This window comes from Pocillopora damicornis, chromosome 13 (assembly GCF_964200805.1).
Source record: "Pocillopora damicornis chromosome 13, jaPocDami1.2, whole genome shotgun sequence".
In the NCBI taxonomy this organism is placed as follows: domain Eukaryota; kingdom Metazoa; phylum Cnidaria; class Anthozoa; order Scleractinia; family Pocilloporidae; genus Pocillopora; species Pocillopora damicornis.
In genome coordinates, this window is record NC_142682.1 from 11,841,691 (window position 1) to 11,858,162 (window position 16,472).

The window sequence follows — 16,472 nt, forward strand, 5'->3', positions numbered from 1 at the left end:
GATCCAAGTTCTCATTTTTTAGAAGAAGTGGAAGTGAAAAAAAAAAACAAAAAACTTTCAAATGCGATTTTTTACATTTTGCCATCAAATATTGTCAACATTGACAATAGGTACCAATATTGGCTCTTGTCCGAGAACAACTCTTCCCTTCCCTCACGGCTTTTTGCATTTTGCACCACTTTCCCGGTTGCTTTGAAGTCGCCTCAGTCCTTCAGCAATTCTTTACAGAATGTTACTTAAAAGCATACCATCGATAAACATGATGTCTTATTTGCACGTAATTTCTGTTTAAAATACGAAAAGCCCCCGGAAAATTTTATATTCGTTATCAGTTACCTAAACATATCACGCTCAATGACGTCATGACGGTAACTGGCATTATAGGGATACGAACAACAAGAATTAACGGAATACGGGATATTTTGGCCTAAAATTGATGGGATACGGGATACTCAGACCCCCCTAATGGGGCCTCGAAAATGAAGCAAACTGTTGAGGTGAAATGACTTTATTATTTCCGCTGTCTTTCGTGAAGTTTTATCTTGTAAAAGACGAAGATGTTTCACCATATTGCCTTCTTCCTCCTTTAGCAAAGTCAAACCCGTGATATCAACCTCTCTTTAAGAGGCAAAAAAAAATCATATCAGTTCAATAGGAGGAAGCTACAACTCACATCATGAGTCACAATTGGAGGTAAACATTTCATTCTTCCCAATACTTTTAGCTTGCTGTACTGCCCAATTAATTCTATAACGAACAGCTGCGGTCACCCAACACGTGCAAACACTCCACGTTATTTGGCATGCACGTTTTACACGTGACAACCTAAAGGAATTCGACGAAAATAGTGAACTGCGTGGTATAATTGAAAGGATGCTGTGATGCAATATGATATGTAATGATTAGGTGATTGAAAAGGTATGTTTGGACGATGATTAGGTAACTAAGAGTGTTGTGGGCGAACGGTGTGTAGGAGAAGTTGCAGCGCTAGCCTTCCTGTTCAACCTGATGTTACTCTGAAAAAAAAACTGAGAAAAGAACAGAAGCATTTACCCAATCAAAGATGCCAGTTAAACACGTTCTAGTAAACGTAGGGTAAAACTGAATTCTTTCGAGATTTTATGTGTTCGAAATAGGGATATGATGTAAAGGCGATTCAGCTTACAATAACCCTATGGTACGTATATGATCTCGGAATATTAAGTGGGTGTTAGAAGTGGAAAAAGTAAAGCCTTTCTCTTCAGGCGTAAGACCTAATTCTAAGGAGCTTCAGTTGCTGTTCATATTTCTTTCTCATGGACAATTCAATGCTAAATTTGAGTATGAATCAAGTTGATTCCTCAAATCACAAATAATCCATAAAAAAATTTTGTAGATTTAATTGATCACTAAATGTTTTGTGTGGCCAATGGAATCATGAAATTTTTGTAGAATTTTTAAACGTGCCCCTGATGGGGAATCGAAACAGTTTTGCTTGATAGCAACAGGATTACACATTTACAGTTTTGGACTGAAGAGTTAAAACTAGTTGTTTTTCTCTATTAGTGCGATAGTTCTTTTTTTGTTAAAAAAAAAAAAAAAAAAAGTTTCGAAAAACTGTGAACGTGACTTCCCTTCGCTTTTGTAACGGTCTTGAGCAATTATAGTACAATGAATATTCATTTCAAACCGATCATTCGTGGAATAAAAGTATTATGCTTCAATTTAAAGATATTAAAAGGTATTTGGGGCGAAAACTGCATCCGCTCGAAGAATAGAATCTGTCGTCATCAACTTAGAAAAATTTATACCGTCATCTCAATGAGTTTGTTTTAGCTTGTCAATTGATTCAATAGAAGATTTAATGCAAATCTTGATCCTTTAAATATTGCTTTGTTTTATTAGAACTTGGGCGCGGGTCGTGGCGGCTGCAATATTTTAACTTTGCAAATGAAAGTTATTCAAGAAAAGTGAAAGGACACTTTTCAATTCATCATCCATCTCAAAGTGCTTCATGTAATTATATGCTCATCATGAATTGGTTGCCACAGTTAGGGGCCTCATTACGTAACAACGACACATTCAAGACTTTTTTTATTTGTGATTTAACATGCAATTGAAACTTATCTTGTTAGCAGACTTTCATTAAATTCAGATTTTTCTTTGCACAAAAAATTCATGAAATAATTCCCCATGTGTCTACAAGTCCTGTTTTTTTTTCTTGTTCAGAGTTGGAAAAATGGTTGTGTGTGGTATAACCTCGAGTGAAAATGAAGGGGCCAAAATAACTAATTACGTAATAGCTTTAAGGCCGGCAAAACCTGTCTCGTCGTCTGCTTAAAGATATTAAAATAAAACTCACGATTTTCTTCCCTGAAGCAATTAAAAATAACTTGTAGTTTTACTGCTGGTAAATTTTACTTCGGACTTCCTAATTAACAAAGTAACCTTACAAGTAAAGATGAAGGGAAGAATTTTTAAACTGGTCGAAGCGCTATTCTGTCAACTCTGCAAACTATGTCTAAGTTAAAAATTGCATTGAAATATTGGCGTGATTCATAACGAAAAACACTAGCCATGATGTTTTCGTATAGTCATTGCTCGAAAAGTCAATAAAATATTACTTATTACCGCCCTCAAAGCATCGGAGGACCGGGATTTGGCGTGGAAGGATACATCGTGTGGGTTCAGTTACATCTTTTCATGCAACCAAGAAATATTTTAATATTTCTCAGTAACCGTGTGGGCGTGGAAGTACTGTTTAAAAACAAAAATTGATGGTATTTGATCAGGGAGAAAACTTCCACAAGAAAAAATAGAAACGATAGGGAAGTTTCACTCAGCTACATAGAACGATCTCATTGGAGAAGGAGTCACAAACCCTCAAAACATTTTTCTCACGTACTGCAAAGACCAAAATGCTTTTAGAGCGGACAGGAGAAAAAGAAATTCTATGGTAGTTCGTGATCACTACTATTTCTTCGGGCGCCAGACGCGGTATATGGTAGTATTCCTGATTGACGAAACACGAACAAGCAATTGCAACGAACCGGGAGCGAATGGTGAGCATTTGATGCATCCAATGTAGGAGTTTTGATTTAAACTTTATTATTCACTGTCTTTCACTGAAAGAGTTCAATTATGAACTCTCTCTTAAACTTTATTATTCACTGTCTTTCACTGAAAGAGTTCAATTGTGAACTCTCTCCCCTTTACCATGAAAAGAAATTTGTCTGAATTCAAAAACGTGAAGAAAATTGCCATTGACGGGCCATGACGTGAAAAGGAAATATATAACAAAGCTAGGAAATTCGTATAATCAAATTCAATCGCGCGAGCGTGTTTCATGTTCCTTTCGTGCACGATTATGCCGGCGCAAAAATATACCTCAAGCAAATACATTTCATCTGTGATGACTGCAAAAGTCCCTTTCGGTTAAGCGATGATTTTTAAGATTTTCAAGGTGGGTTTTCCTTTCCATTCTGATTGAGGGAAGTATTTTCGTATAATCCCCTACTACTCTAAAACAAAGCCGTAGGCCCAATGTCACCTTTGTTTTCTTTATTCAAGAACTGTGTGCATAATGAGTGTGGGGAAGTGTAGAAATCTTTCAGGATTGAGATAGACCTTTATGAGCTAAAAAATGAAAAGTAAATATGCTAAACGATACTCTATTTAGAAAACAATGGAAATCTAAGCCTTAAACGCGACGAAAGGAATTTTCGATCGATGTATTAAACAACGCGATACGAATGGGGGACTGGGAAATATAACTATATTTCCTTACTTTAAGTTGAGCTTCGCCACTTTCGAACTATCTTTAAGCCGGTAAAGATCACCTTAAGGTGTGATATGTCTCAAAAGTATTGTTAATTAAAAAGAAGTTTTTGTATTAAAAATGTTAAATTTCAGAATTTGCAAACAGCCTCACGTTCATTACTAGACGTGAAGTCTAGGAAACAACGCTGCAAGCATGGTAACTCTCTCGCACGTTTCGCTAACAAGCTAGAAATTCTGACCTTTTTCGTTCCTGAATAGCAAATTTAGCATTTCTTAGAATGCAGCACGTGTAACGAAGTACTTCTTTGTCATTTTGCTTCGTTTTAAGGTAAGGTTTTGGTAAGCACGCGGTTATCTGGCAAACCTGATGCATGTACATGAAGACTTTGAAATCTCCCTAGGCATGCTCTGTGATTTTTATCTAATATATTGATTTTATAGTACATTTTAACTAAAACTACATCTCTCTTTTTTCCTCAAAAGTTTTCAATCAATGAGAAACAAAATTTAAAAAACCTGCATTTACAATTTTTAAACAATTGGTTCATTCGTCAGCTGTGCTGTCATTGGGATATGAAACACATGGAAAGTTTGTGAAGCACTCAGGAAACTTGGTTTGCTCTCGGCTGCGCCTCGAGCAACTGTCACGCTGTTATCGTGCTCTCCAAACTTCCAGCGTGCTTCGTATCTCGATGTAACGACGAGTGAGATTTATGGTTTTCAAAACTAAAGAAAGCAATCATACTAAGCAGCAGGAATGTAAATGTCTTATCTCCTGGAGATTTGAAATTTAACTGATTTTATGATTATTATTTGTTAAGATTTTTGTGAAAAAGCAAGCCAGACAGGAACAAAAATGAACTACGAATTTCGATCTCTTTAATGAAATGTTTTAGGCGGCACTTTGTAAAGGGCATAACTTGCAAACTTTACCTTCAAAATGTAATCGTAACCCAATGATAAATACAATAAGCACCTCCCAACAACGATAAGTCTCGACGGGTATGTGAAGTCTTCGGTAGAAAACTAATTAAATGCCCCGTATAGTTGAAAGAAGTATGCGACTAAAGGAAAGAGGGTTGTTTAATGGAAAAAAAAAATTAACATTTAGTTAATGGTTGGGAAAACCTAGGCAAGACCAGTATTATCTGATGACACTCGACAGCGGGATTAAAGGTCTGAAGTATACAAGAAAATTGCTCTACAATGATTTTTTCCCAAACAGCAGACATTTGTATGGGAAAATTATTTTTAAGATGGTATGGTTGGAATAGACAGCGGCCTAATTTTGTTCTATTTTGTACTTCCAAAAAAAAAACAGTGTTTAACAGTTTTTTTTTTAAAATAAAGATTCACTTCAGAATCCATCAGCAAATTAGCTGGTTGTACCCCACATAGATTTATCACCATAGGTGATGTGTTTAACACACTAAATTTGTCGCTTCCGTCTTTAGTTCGTTATAAGCTATTAAACGAGCTCATTGGACAATATTTATCCGGCGCTAGAAAACAACTTCCTCTGGTCTAAGAAATACATTTATTATACAAATCAAAGTTAGTTAAGTAATGGTCTTATCGTGCGGCGTTTTCAAAAACGTTGCGAAACGCAAGCCTCCTTCATATCGTAAAGGAAAGCTATTTTCTCGTGTCACTAGTAAAAAATTCTCACCAAAAGGAAAGCGTCTTTAAAGATATTTTTTTTGAGCCGCTTATAAAATTCTTTGCTTTTGTTGTAGAAAAAAAGAACCTTCGTCAGAGAAATGGACGCCAATAGCAGTTGGAGCACAGTTTTCGCAGTTATCAAGTTTGTGGTTTGCTTCTTTGGAATTATTTTAAATGGCTTAGTAATTTTGACAATTTGCAAGAACCTCCGTCGTTCATCACCACCAAGCTACCTCATTCTCAGTATTGCGGTGAGTGACCTCGTTTCTTGCTCAGTGGCCATTCCATTTTCGATTGCATTTTACTTCCAGAAGCAATGGCCGTTTGGTATGGCTGGATGTAAAGCTCACGCCTTCATGATTTTCCTTCTGGCACTCGTTTCCATCACCCACTTGGCTGTAATTTCGGTGGGGAAGTTCCTTACCATCACTAGATCTCTTTCCAGAGATTCATACTTCAGCAAGAGGACGGTCTTATGGATAGTCTTTGGCTCTTGGATGTATTCTTTAGTCTTCAGCCTGCCACCGTTATTAGGTTGGTCAAGATATGGGTTGGAAGGAACCAATGAATCATGCTCGATCATCTGGGAATCGAAAGTTCCTAGTGACAAGGCGTATTTTGGAATAATATTCTTTGCTTGCTACGTTTTACCTATCACACTTATTGCATTTTGCTATTACAAAATTCATAAAGTTTCTAGTCATGTCGTCGAAACTTCTCTACAAATAAATAGGGTGGCCATGACTATGTCTGAAGCTCTGTTGAAAAAACATCGTAAATCGGCCATGTACTTTTTAATTATCATAGCAGTTTTCCTTTTCTCGTGGTCTCCTTATGCCATCGTATCCTTCATGACAATTTTCGGGGGAAGCGTTGATGCTGTTGCTACCAGTGCATGTAGCGTTTTCGCAAAGACATCATTCCTAGTCAACCCAATGCTGTATGCCATTGTGTCGCGGAAGTTTCGACGCCGAATGATTCAGGCGATTCCCATAAACAAACCAAATCGAGTGGTTGTTCCTGCAGATGCTTTTCACCTAACGTCTGTAGCACTAGCTCTCTAAGTGCTATATTCCTTGACCGAAACCCCGATTGACTCCTGATTTGTAAACAAACCGGTTCGATTGGTATCACCAGATGATCACCATTCAATTTACAAGCACTTATTCTCTAAACATTATCTCTTAAGGTACCATAATACATTGGACCAACCAGTGCTGTCGTGACTTCATATTTTATTGTTGACTAAGCATTCTTATACAAGGAAAGCATAAAACTTGCCTAACATTTCCTATAGTTTTGCGTGCACTCTGCTACTATTACACGGTATTGGGTGTAATCGTTCGATTTTTAAAATTCTCTTTCTGAAATGTTGAAAATTAACACGAGAGAACTAGTTTCTGATAGCATTTCCTATTTCAACGTTAGAAATGTTCCACGATCATTGCTTTGCTTAGGTTAATACAATGAACGTATTCCTTTCTCAAATATCTTATTACCTCCTCAATCCTGAGAATTGTAAGATTAATTTTTGGTGTCCTCAGTATTTTTTTTAAACGTAAGTATTGTAATGGAGGTTTTATTACTAGTGTTTAGTGTTTTATTCAGCAATAATAATTGTCAAACAAAATAGTGCAACGAAGGCCACTATTGAAATGTAGGTGAGAAAGTGTACTGAGAACTGAAAATATTATTCTGTAGAAATTGTTCAAATTGTAATATTGTAATAACAGTTTGACTTGACGCCTGTGGACGTTGAAAGCAGAGCATTTGTAAAACCTTTAATGAGTATCATGGTATATTGTCCTTATTTGTGATGAGAAAATTTGCCATCAGTTTATCGCTTGAAAAATTCGCGTCAAAAGTTGTGAGGTTATCAGATCGAGGTAACATATAGAAATAACTATTGTTGGTATTTGCTTTCGATGGATTTTTATGATAGATAAACCTTTGCTTTGTGGGTGTTAAGTCTAGTTTTGAAACCTACCCATCTTGGAGACTGAATGGCTCACATTTTTATACCACTTCATATACTAAGAGTGTTTGGGAACGTTCCAGCGCCCGCCAACCGGGAAGACCGGGAGCTCAATAAGTTAGTAAAGCCTTACAGGATTTCTGATGACGAGTGTGCGAACTATGACCGTTAACCTTTGGGGAAAGTGGAAAATAAATCGTTTTATTGACATCATGTCGTTCTCTTAAAGAGATTATGTCAAACAAGGATATTTATCATTGATGTTAAAAAAGTATTTTTAACTTTGATATTAAACAAGGATATTTATTCAAGTTGAATAAACATCCTTGTTACTGTTCCGACGGCTCCCCTTCCTGTTTAGTCTTTAAAAACTCTTCTACCTGTGTGACAAAGTTTTCTCGTAAAATGAACATGACGGATGTCCTTTGAAATATCCGAGGAAAAATGCTGCCGCATCCTTTAGTTGCCGAATATTTAAAACTAAATGGCTTTTAATGGCGTTCAATAATGGTTGCAAAATTTCCCTGAAGGACGAGTATGGAATTTATTATTTGGTTTACCTTTCTGACAAATTACGAATTAAGAGGGCAGAATTTTCCATGATTGAGTTTAACCGACCCTATGCAATGCTGTAAACTTAGTAAGCAACTGGTTAAAGAAAGATGAGAGGTGTTTGAGTCGAAAAAGAAAAAAAAAAAGCTGGAACACCTGCTGACAGGCAAGGTCATTTTCATGTCATCAAATTCAGAAATCCACAAGCAAGAAGGCATTAAACCTTTCATCTTTTTCGGGTATAAAAGATGCTAAATTTGTCTCCTCGCAGCATAAAAAGAGAGGGTACTGAATTGAGAATAGATTTATGAATCATAACAGAGCAGTGGATGTTTTCAGTTTTAAGATGTGGCCTAAAACGGTTTTGTCATTCATTTCTATAGTTTTGATATTTGTGTTTCCCCGATAATCTATCAAAAAAACTCATAGTTATCAAAAAAAGTTCAGTAATTTTTAAATATGTCTTCATATTTAAGGATAACACATCAATAACAAAGCCTTTCTGCAAAATCGTTAACCTCAACTTCATGTACTTGTAACCCATAAAAGACTAAGGTGAGCTCTTTTTTTTTTTTACTTTAAAATGCAGTTAGCACATTAGGTTTCGAGAGATGCTGATCACAAGTTAGAGAAGCACATCGATTTTTTAATATACATTTCAGTGTTGAGTGAAATGTCGTAGATTTTTGAAGAAACATTGATTTTCATTTATTTGGACTGGTTGCTTGTCTTCTTTAGAAGGGAATTTGTTTTTTGTATTTTATGACCCTTAAGATATTGCCAGATTTAGTTCATGTTTTCTGACCACAACTTTGATTAATTGTTTCGAATTTTCGAGTCCCTATGTGGACTGAAGTTTTTTAGATACACGAATCATTAACTCTTTATTTCCATAACAACATTTTTAGCTTTCTTCCCGTTACTCAAGGCTTCGAGATATACCCGTAACGTGCTCTGTAGCAAAACTAAATACACGATTGGTAGCAAGTGAGTTGGCATATTATCTCGGTGAAAATATCATGCAATTTGTCGGACTGAGAATGCACCCTCCACAAGTAATATGTTATCAGGTTTTTACTTACTCTCTAAAAAGTATTTTTGAAAATACCCATCGCAAATAGTACCTGAGAGGTCAAATGCAATTCGACCCCAAAAGCCCTTTCGTGTCGATGATCGTTCCAGCGTGTAAATGCAGGGGATTTTTTATCCGCTTCGGGCCGCTTTAAAATGCGCGAGGAAGCTGTATAGCTAATTACGGCAATCGAAACACGTTGGTCTACATGAAAATGTGCATCAAAACAGAGTCCGTGTTGAAGTTATGCAATATTAAAAAATAAAATGCAAAACATGAAACTTTGGTACTCGGGCTGCTCGGCACAAACTTAAATTAATGGATCTTTGACTAAGTATTCACTGAAATTCCCAACAGGGTAACGCTCTTCACTTTAATTTTCGATTTTAAATGGTGCATTATTTTGGTAATTATTCTAAGACAAATAAATCTTTATGCAAAATGAATCAGATCACTGAATACCTTCTATGTAAACTGGAGATTCATAAAAAAAATGAAACCGAACAAGGCGAGGGAGTGAAAGGAAACGTATGTATTTATGAAATCACCTTATTCTAAATTTACAATTTCGTGCGACTTGTTTTCTTAATCCCTAGCCTAAGCTGAATCACACTGCCTACATCCTGGATGCGTCCCTTTTTTTGGACTTTGTGGCATCGTCCGTTTATAGAGATTAAAATGACCTTGAGACTAAAAATCAAAACAAGAATCGTCCCTTGTACTTATTTCAATGTACACATTCAGAGCCTTTCCTGAGGAAATAAAAAACAAATGAAAAAAGGATAGCGAATTCTCGTTGAAAAGAGAAAAGCTCGTTTTTCCTCTCTCTTTTCATCATCTATTTATTTTTGTCATAGGAAGACGATGGAGGAAAAGAAATTCGAAACTCAGAGAGTTTTATCTCATAGCATTAGGTGAATGGCTAGACATGGTGTGTAACACGCCATACTGTTCACACTGTCAGAACCTTACCATTTCAGACGTAAATATTGTTGGAATCATGTAAGAATAACGAGATAAGTGTTCTATTAAGTTGGTTGTAGGCTTGTGAGGGATATTCATTTACATTGCAGATTTCCATGATGTTTTGACTAATTGTAGTATATCAGTATTATATTGCTCCATTTTCCCCAGCATCGCAGCTTAGCAGGCAAACAAACTTTATGTCTAAAGTACCTCCTTTAAAAGAACATTAAAGTCGTGAAACTAATGGCCTTTTTCAGCAGGCACTCAAAAATAAGAGCCGGAATTAAGCCTCTGTCACATGGCAGGAGAAATTTTACGTTTTTTGCCAAAAAGAAAGCAGGAGCAGTACACATTAAAGCCGCCTACGTAAGAAAGCTCAGTAAGATAGAGTGAATTAGGATTTAACATGAACGCGATTGGTAACTGGAGCACAATCTTCTCTGTGGTCAAGCTGTTCGTATGCTCCCTGAGAATCTTCTTCAACGGCGTTATAATGCTGGGAGTTTGGACACCCGTTTTTCAGCCCTCTTTTTTTTCCCTTTAAAGAGTCTTACTTCAGCAAGACGAAGACTCTGTGGATAGTCATAGGATTATGGGCTTATTCGCTGGTATTTAGCGTTGCACCTCTATTTGGATGGTCTCGATAAGGAAAAGATGGAACCAATGAAACCTGCTCAATCATATGGGACTCAACTTACCCCATTGATATAACGTATTTTACGGCTATATTCATTGCTTGCTAAGGTTTGCCCATTACACTGATAACGTTTCGCTATGATAAGATCCATAAAATTTCCGGACGAATTTTGGTGAAAACATATCAAATGAGTAGGATAGCCTTACTGGAAAAACATCATAAATCTATGAAGTACTTTTTGATCATCATTGAGGCTTTCCTCCTCTCGTGGTCTCCGTATGTCGCGGTATCCTTTCTGAAAATTCTCGGGGAAAACGATTACAACTACTGCGTGCACTGTGTTTGCCAAAATGTCGTTTTTTCTCAACCATTACTCTATGCTATTGTTTCAGGATGGTTTCAACGCCGCATAATTCGCGCAATTAAGGTGACCAGACCAAGTCGAGTGGAAGTAATGAATGTTTATAATTCCAAATAACACTCATTGGTTTTCTAAACCTTGCATACATTTGATCTGGGATATGTCCACTTTCATTGCTATTAACCACGTGTTCATCAACGTATGATCCGTGCAGAAGTAGTCACTAAACAAGATGGAATTGTACAGGAATGCCATTACTGACAGTAAATAAAGTTCTCCTGCCTCTTCGTTGCCACGAAGTGCCATTTAACGTCCTCTTGAGTGGATTATCCTTATAGATACAGTCTCTAGATATGAACATCAATGCACTTCGCCGCTGTGAATGGTACCAGCTGCAGTGTATTACGGTTTTAAGTTTTGCCCTTATTGTTCGCTAAATTCGATGCAAGTAGGATATGTGCATTTGTTTAAAACGTGTTCATCCATCAACGACTTTTCTTTCCTATTCCAAACTGGCATACGATATTTAGAGTTTATAAATGCTGAATTATCCATCAAGACCAGCATACCGTATGTATCTCTATCAGCAGTCACTAGATAGAGAGGTCCACTATGCTAATTTATGATAAGGTTCGTATATCATGCGCGCTGTCATTGGTTGAAAGAGCATGCTCTATCATAATACAGAACACGGAGCTGAATGTCACACCTTCTGCCAATTTGTGCTGTGTCCAACCATTTCCCGGACTTATCTCTAGCCTTTTTTTGGTTAACTGGAAGTGAAATTTCGGAACAAGCGAACCGGCAAGTACCAACAGAAGAACCAAACCGCAAAGTTTTGTAAAAATGCCAAGCGTCGTAATTGACGTTATTATAACGTGAGCAGAGACGAAAATCCTCAAGGAGAAAACGAAATGGACGGTCCAAGCTCTGAAGGTCTTCACACTCAGTTAGATTGTTAGCTTACGTACGGTAATAAAGGTCAAGCATAGCTAACACTCGTAAAGTATATATAGTTTCGTGTTCAAAAACAAAAAAAAGGAATGATGAAAACCATTACGAAACTGGCATAACTGTTTAAATTCATAAAAATCATGACGATGTCAGAGCGACTGCGATCATGCTGAGGTCAATCGTGGGCAGCTCATCATGGCGATCTCCGGTCACCACGGTGAAGCAGGCCTTAGAAATAACATCGTCCACACTTTGAGTGAACAACTGAGAGCTTGCTCTGATATTCTTTCCTATGCGTTGAGTGGAAGTGGATCAGTCACAGCGGCGGATTGTGAACTTTGATGGTTTGACATTTTTGACAGCTTTAGTCTTGGTCCAATCAGATTATTTAACCATTCTAAAATAGATTCTGAGTGACTTATTGTGGCGTGCTTTTTGGCGGAGAGTATACAGCACGCTGACGACACTACTGTGCGCTTTGGTAATCATGAAGTGACTAATTGTGGCGTGCTTTTTGGCGGAGAGTATAGAGCACGCTGACGACATTGTTGTGCGCTTTGGTAATCATGAGGAATGTTTTGAAAATTAAAAGTAACGCGTGGGGAATTGAACTCAAGAAGTGGGGAGAAACACTCGACCACGTCTTTTGCTCCTCCCTACACTTCTTTCGTGTTCTAGCCGCTTTCTGCGTGCTTTCCAATAGAACAGAGCACAGTCGAGGCTTCTCTAATTGTTGAGCAAAGACTCAGATTAAAACACTAACTGGTGACAAGATCGAAGAAAAATATAATATTTCATACATACTGAGATTTTCACTACGAAATCTGTCGTCTCAAAACCCAGTTCACGGCTGATTACAGCCAATCAGATCAGAGAAAGGACAATTTCACGCGTGGAGAAAACGTTTCGTCCAATCACGAAGAACCTGTCAGAAGTACTTCGTTTTTGCGCCTTCTCCTCTTCCTGCCCCGTCAGTTTACTTGAAACTTAGCTTCGTTGTTGGTTTTGTAAACATTTTGAAAGGGGTTTGGAGTTCTGTAGTCAAATTTATTCCCTAAATTTAGCTATTTGAGATGGCCGAAACCTCAAGTTTACGATTTCCTGCGTCAGAAAAGCCCGCAAATGAGCTTATTCAGGAGCAGGAAAACAAGAACACGCTACCAAAATGAAGAGAGACATTTCCATTTTCATGGCGTTTTTGAAAAAAAAGAGTGCAGAGAGAAAAGTGGAAGAGATTATGCCAGAGCAGCTGGGTGATTTCTTGAGTGAATTTATAATAACTGTCAAGAGTAAAGACGGAGGCGAATTCGAGCCTTCAAGCCTGAGAGGATTTCTTTCCAGCTTTAACCGTCACTTAAAAGTTTGTAAATATCCAAAGAGCAAAATGGAGGACCTTGAGTTTGAACAAACTCGAATAGCTTCGGAGTCTCGAAGCAGACAACTGTAATAGGAAGGGAAAGGCAACAAGCCAAACGCAGTCGAGGCTATAACAGACGAGGAGGTGAACATTCTATACATGAAAAACCTGCTTGGAATTACGAGTGCTAAGGCTTTCATTGAACACGTTGTAGTTTATGAACTCCATTTATTTCGGGTTGAGAAGCTGTAACGAGCACCGACAAATGACTTGGGGAGATGTTCAACATATTAGAGATGTGGACGGACCTGAATATTTAGAATACTCTGAACGACAGACCAAATGAGAACAGGAGCGGAAATTCGAAATATCAGATCAGTCAAGCCTAAAGCTTTCGCTACTCAAGAGGGGCCAGATGAAAGAAACTCCGTGTTTGTTTACAAAATTTATAGCGAGAAAAGACCAAACTCAGTACTGACCACCGAGGCCCCTTTATATCTTAGTGTCAATTGTTCAAAGGATTCTGGCAGATGTTGGCTTTTAAGGCAGGTGCAATGGGGGTAAACAAACTGAACTCGTTAATGAAAACTATGGCAAACAAAGCTGGACTCGACGAGAAGCGACGGCTCACGAACCACAGTGCAAGAAAAACGATGATAAAAAAACTTAACGATAGCCGCAATATTCCCCCCGCTCACATCATGCAGCTTTCAGTTTAACGTACTTTGCAAAGTATAAACAACTACAGCTCTGTTTCTAAAGAGCAACAGAAGAATATGTCATTGATACTGAGCTCAAAGCCCTCAACATGCAATGCCGCGAGAAACGCAAACAACAATGCTTCACGCACTGCTGCAACCACCACTTTGACGGCCGAAGCGGAAGCTTCGTTCATAAAAACCTCGATGTTTCCTGTAGCTGAACCCTTCAGTGGAACCGTATTCTACGATGGACAAGTCAACAAAACTATAATCACTGTGAACTAGTCACCCGGCACTTGTGCAGATGATTTAATTTCTACGTAACGAAGCTACAAACGAATAGAACGAATTCTTGAATCGTCGGATGATGACGACAGCCCAACACTTCAATGAAAAACTTTACCACTAACTGACTTTTTTAAAAGTATTATTAAAGTAATGGAATAAAGCTTGTTTGAAATTTTGTAGAGCTACTTGAGCTCATTTTTACGCAATTATAGCTACATTTAGTAGGTGAAAGCAGCGTGTTCACTTTTATTTGAATGACTTATAAGCTCATATGAAAATAGAAATAAAATAAAACAACAACAAAAAAGGGGAATCTTAAGATGTATGAAATAAACAAATTACATCATTTGGAGGGCACTTGTACGGCATTTTCGCATTTGTTGGTTTGTATCAGAAATGTCACTGATTCGCTGCGCTTATTCGTTCGATTTCTAATACATCACCAACTCGTGCGAAAATGCCGTACGCGTGCCCTCCCCATGAAGTAATCTATATTTAATAGTAATGGCATAATTTTCACCACTTTACACTAATTTATCCAATCAAAATCTGATCGCGAAAGCTTTTTCATAAAGATCATTGAGTTAAACTTCCATTTCATTGAGTCCTACACCATAGATTATTTTGGGTCACCAGCCTGAAAAAAACTGTAAGCGTTTATGAAGTAATGTATTTTTTTAAGCCACAAATGGGCAGAATCTGCGCAAGCATTTTCCAAATACTTCTCCTTCCGAATTCGCCATCGTCATCCAGCTGATCAAGTTCGCCCCTTTTTTTCACGACTAAAACTTGCACTAAAAGATCGACTCCCCCCCCTTTTTTCAGCTGGATCGAAACTAGATACAAAGTATACCGTTCAGCCTCGTTTTAAGGCGAGGAGACTGGGGAGGCATTCGAGAAAAATAGAGGATCGTGGGAAAATCTACCTGCATTAAGGCGAAGATGGAATCATGTTTTCAGTTTTTGTTTCAAACACTCGACAATAGCGTGATTTGTCTTTTGAAAACGAGCACCTTCCTCTTTATTCAAGACAAACTCATTTTTCCTTCTTATGATGCATTACATTTTATTAGCTGAGAAAATCTGGAAACATATACCTATGTATACAACAAAGTGCCAAAGTGCAAAGTGTGAAGATGATCTATTAAGTTGTTGTTCATACCTTTTCAAACTGAGACTCTTTAGTTCCTTTATCATATTCACTTGCAAGGGGTACTTGTTAAGTTGCCTTTGGAAAGACTATTGAGTATTTGAAATTTCGGAACATCGTGACGGGAATTTTCGAGTCAGTAGCAAAGAAATTGTAATCAAAACAGTTTCCCTCCGTATGTTGTTTACGAAAAGTGATTTACGAAAAGTGGGCCAAAATCAAGCTAAAAACGTAGAAGCGAAGGCAAGTTACCTAATTTATGCACCTGTAACCGAATAGGATGGAGGCCAGCGGCCATTAGGAATAACGGGTGAAACAACTGGGACTATTAGATAAATACAATATATTCTCGGAAAATCAGAAAAGATTACTATCAGGTATATGCCTTTATGTTAGTTCTTAAGTATTTGATGATAGCTTTGAAGTCAAAGGAATTCTAAAGTCAGTTAAAATTTTTAAATCTCATACGCTCTTCTAATAAACGGAAAGGATTACCTTTCTCTGATCAGAAGAAAGCGAGCGACGTGAAATACCTACTGGCGCCAAGGTTTAAAAACATTGAATTTCAAGTCTTAAACAGCTGGTCTTAGTTAATTTTCATATCTTCCAATGTTTTGAACAATATTCATCCGTTTTTCCGAAAGAAAAAGAACTATTGTTACAATTTTACTCAGAATCTTCTAAGATCTGTTTCGAATCAACATTTAAAAAAAAAATTATATCAAAAGTGGGACTGACTAAATAACAGTTTCAGGGAAAAGTTTACTCGAACGAAAAACTAACGATGGTGAAAATTCAAGCACATTAGGATTCTTAAAATATCCATCTTCATTATAACTAGTAAACATAGCAGGCTTGTAATTATCATAACTGTTGCTCAGGCATTTTGATTTATCCAAGGGAATCATTTCTGGCAAATCTGTTTTCTTACTTTGTTACAAATATACTTGAAGGTTTGAGCAGGGGTGAAATTTTCATGATTTTACATAAAATAATATCGAATATATTGTTTGCTTATACAAATTGTTTTTAGCACCT

At 37.3% G+C, this 16,472-nt stretch overlaps 1 protein-coding gene and 1 pseudogene across 2 annotated transcripts; both read left to right on the forward strand.

Annotated features, from left to right (window-relative positions):
- Positions 1-575: 575 nt before the first annotated feature.
- Positions 576-7,604, forward strand: LOC113683826 (melanopsin-like). 2 transcript variants are annotated; one of them, XM_089191926.1, is made up of 2 exons: positions 576-693; positions 5,496-7,604. In XM_089191926.1, the coding sequence occupies exon 2, from the start codon at positions 5,520-5,522 to the stop codon at positions 6,483-6,485; it is 966 nt and encodes a 321-aa protein (XP_089048052.1). In that variant the 5' UTR covers positions 576-693; positions 5,496-5,519; the 3' UTR covers positions 6,486-7,604. The 2 variants fall into 2 exon arrangements, with proteins under 2 accessions (XP_089048052.1, XP_027056907.2); XM_027201106.2 differs by lacking the exon at positions 576-693 and adding an exon at positions 2,905-3,041.
- A 5,287-nt stretch (positions 7,605-12,891) lies between these two features.
- LOC149035502 (uncharacterized protein KIAA1958-like) lies at positions 12,892-14,397 on the forward strand (annotated as a pseudogene).
- Positions 14,398-16,472: the final 2,075 nt, after the last annotated feature.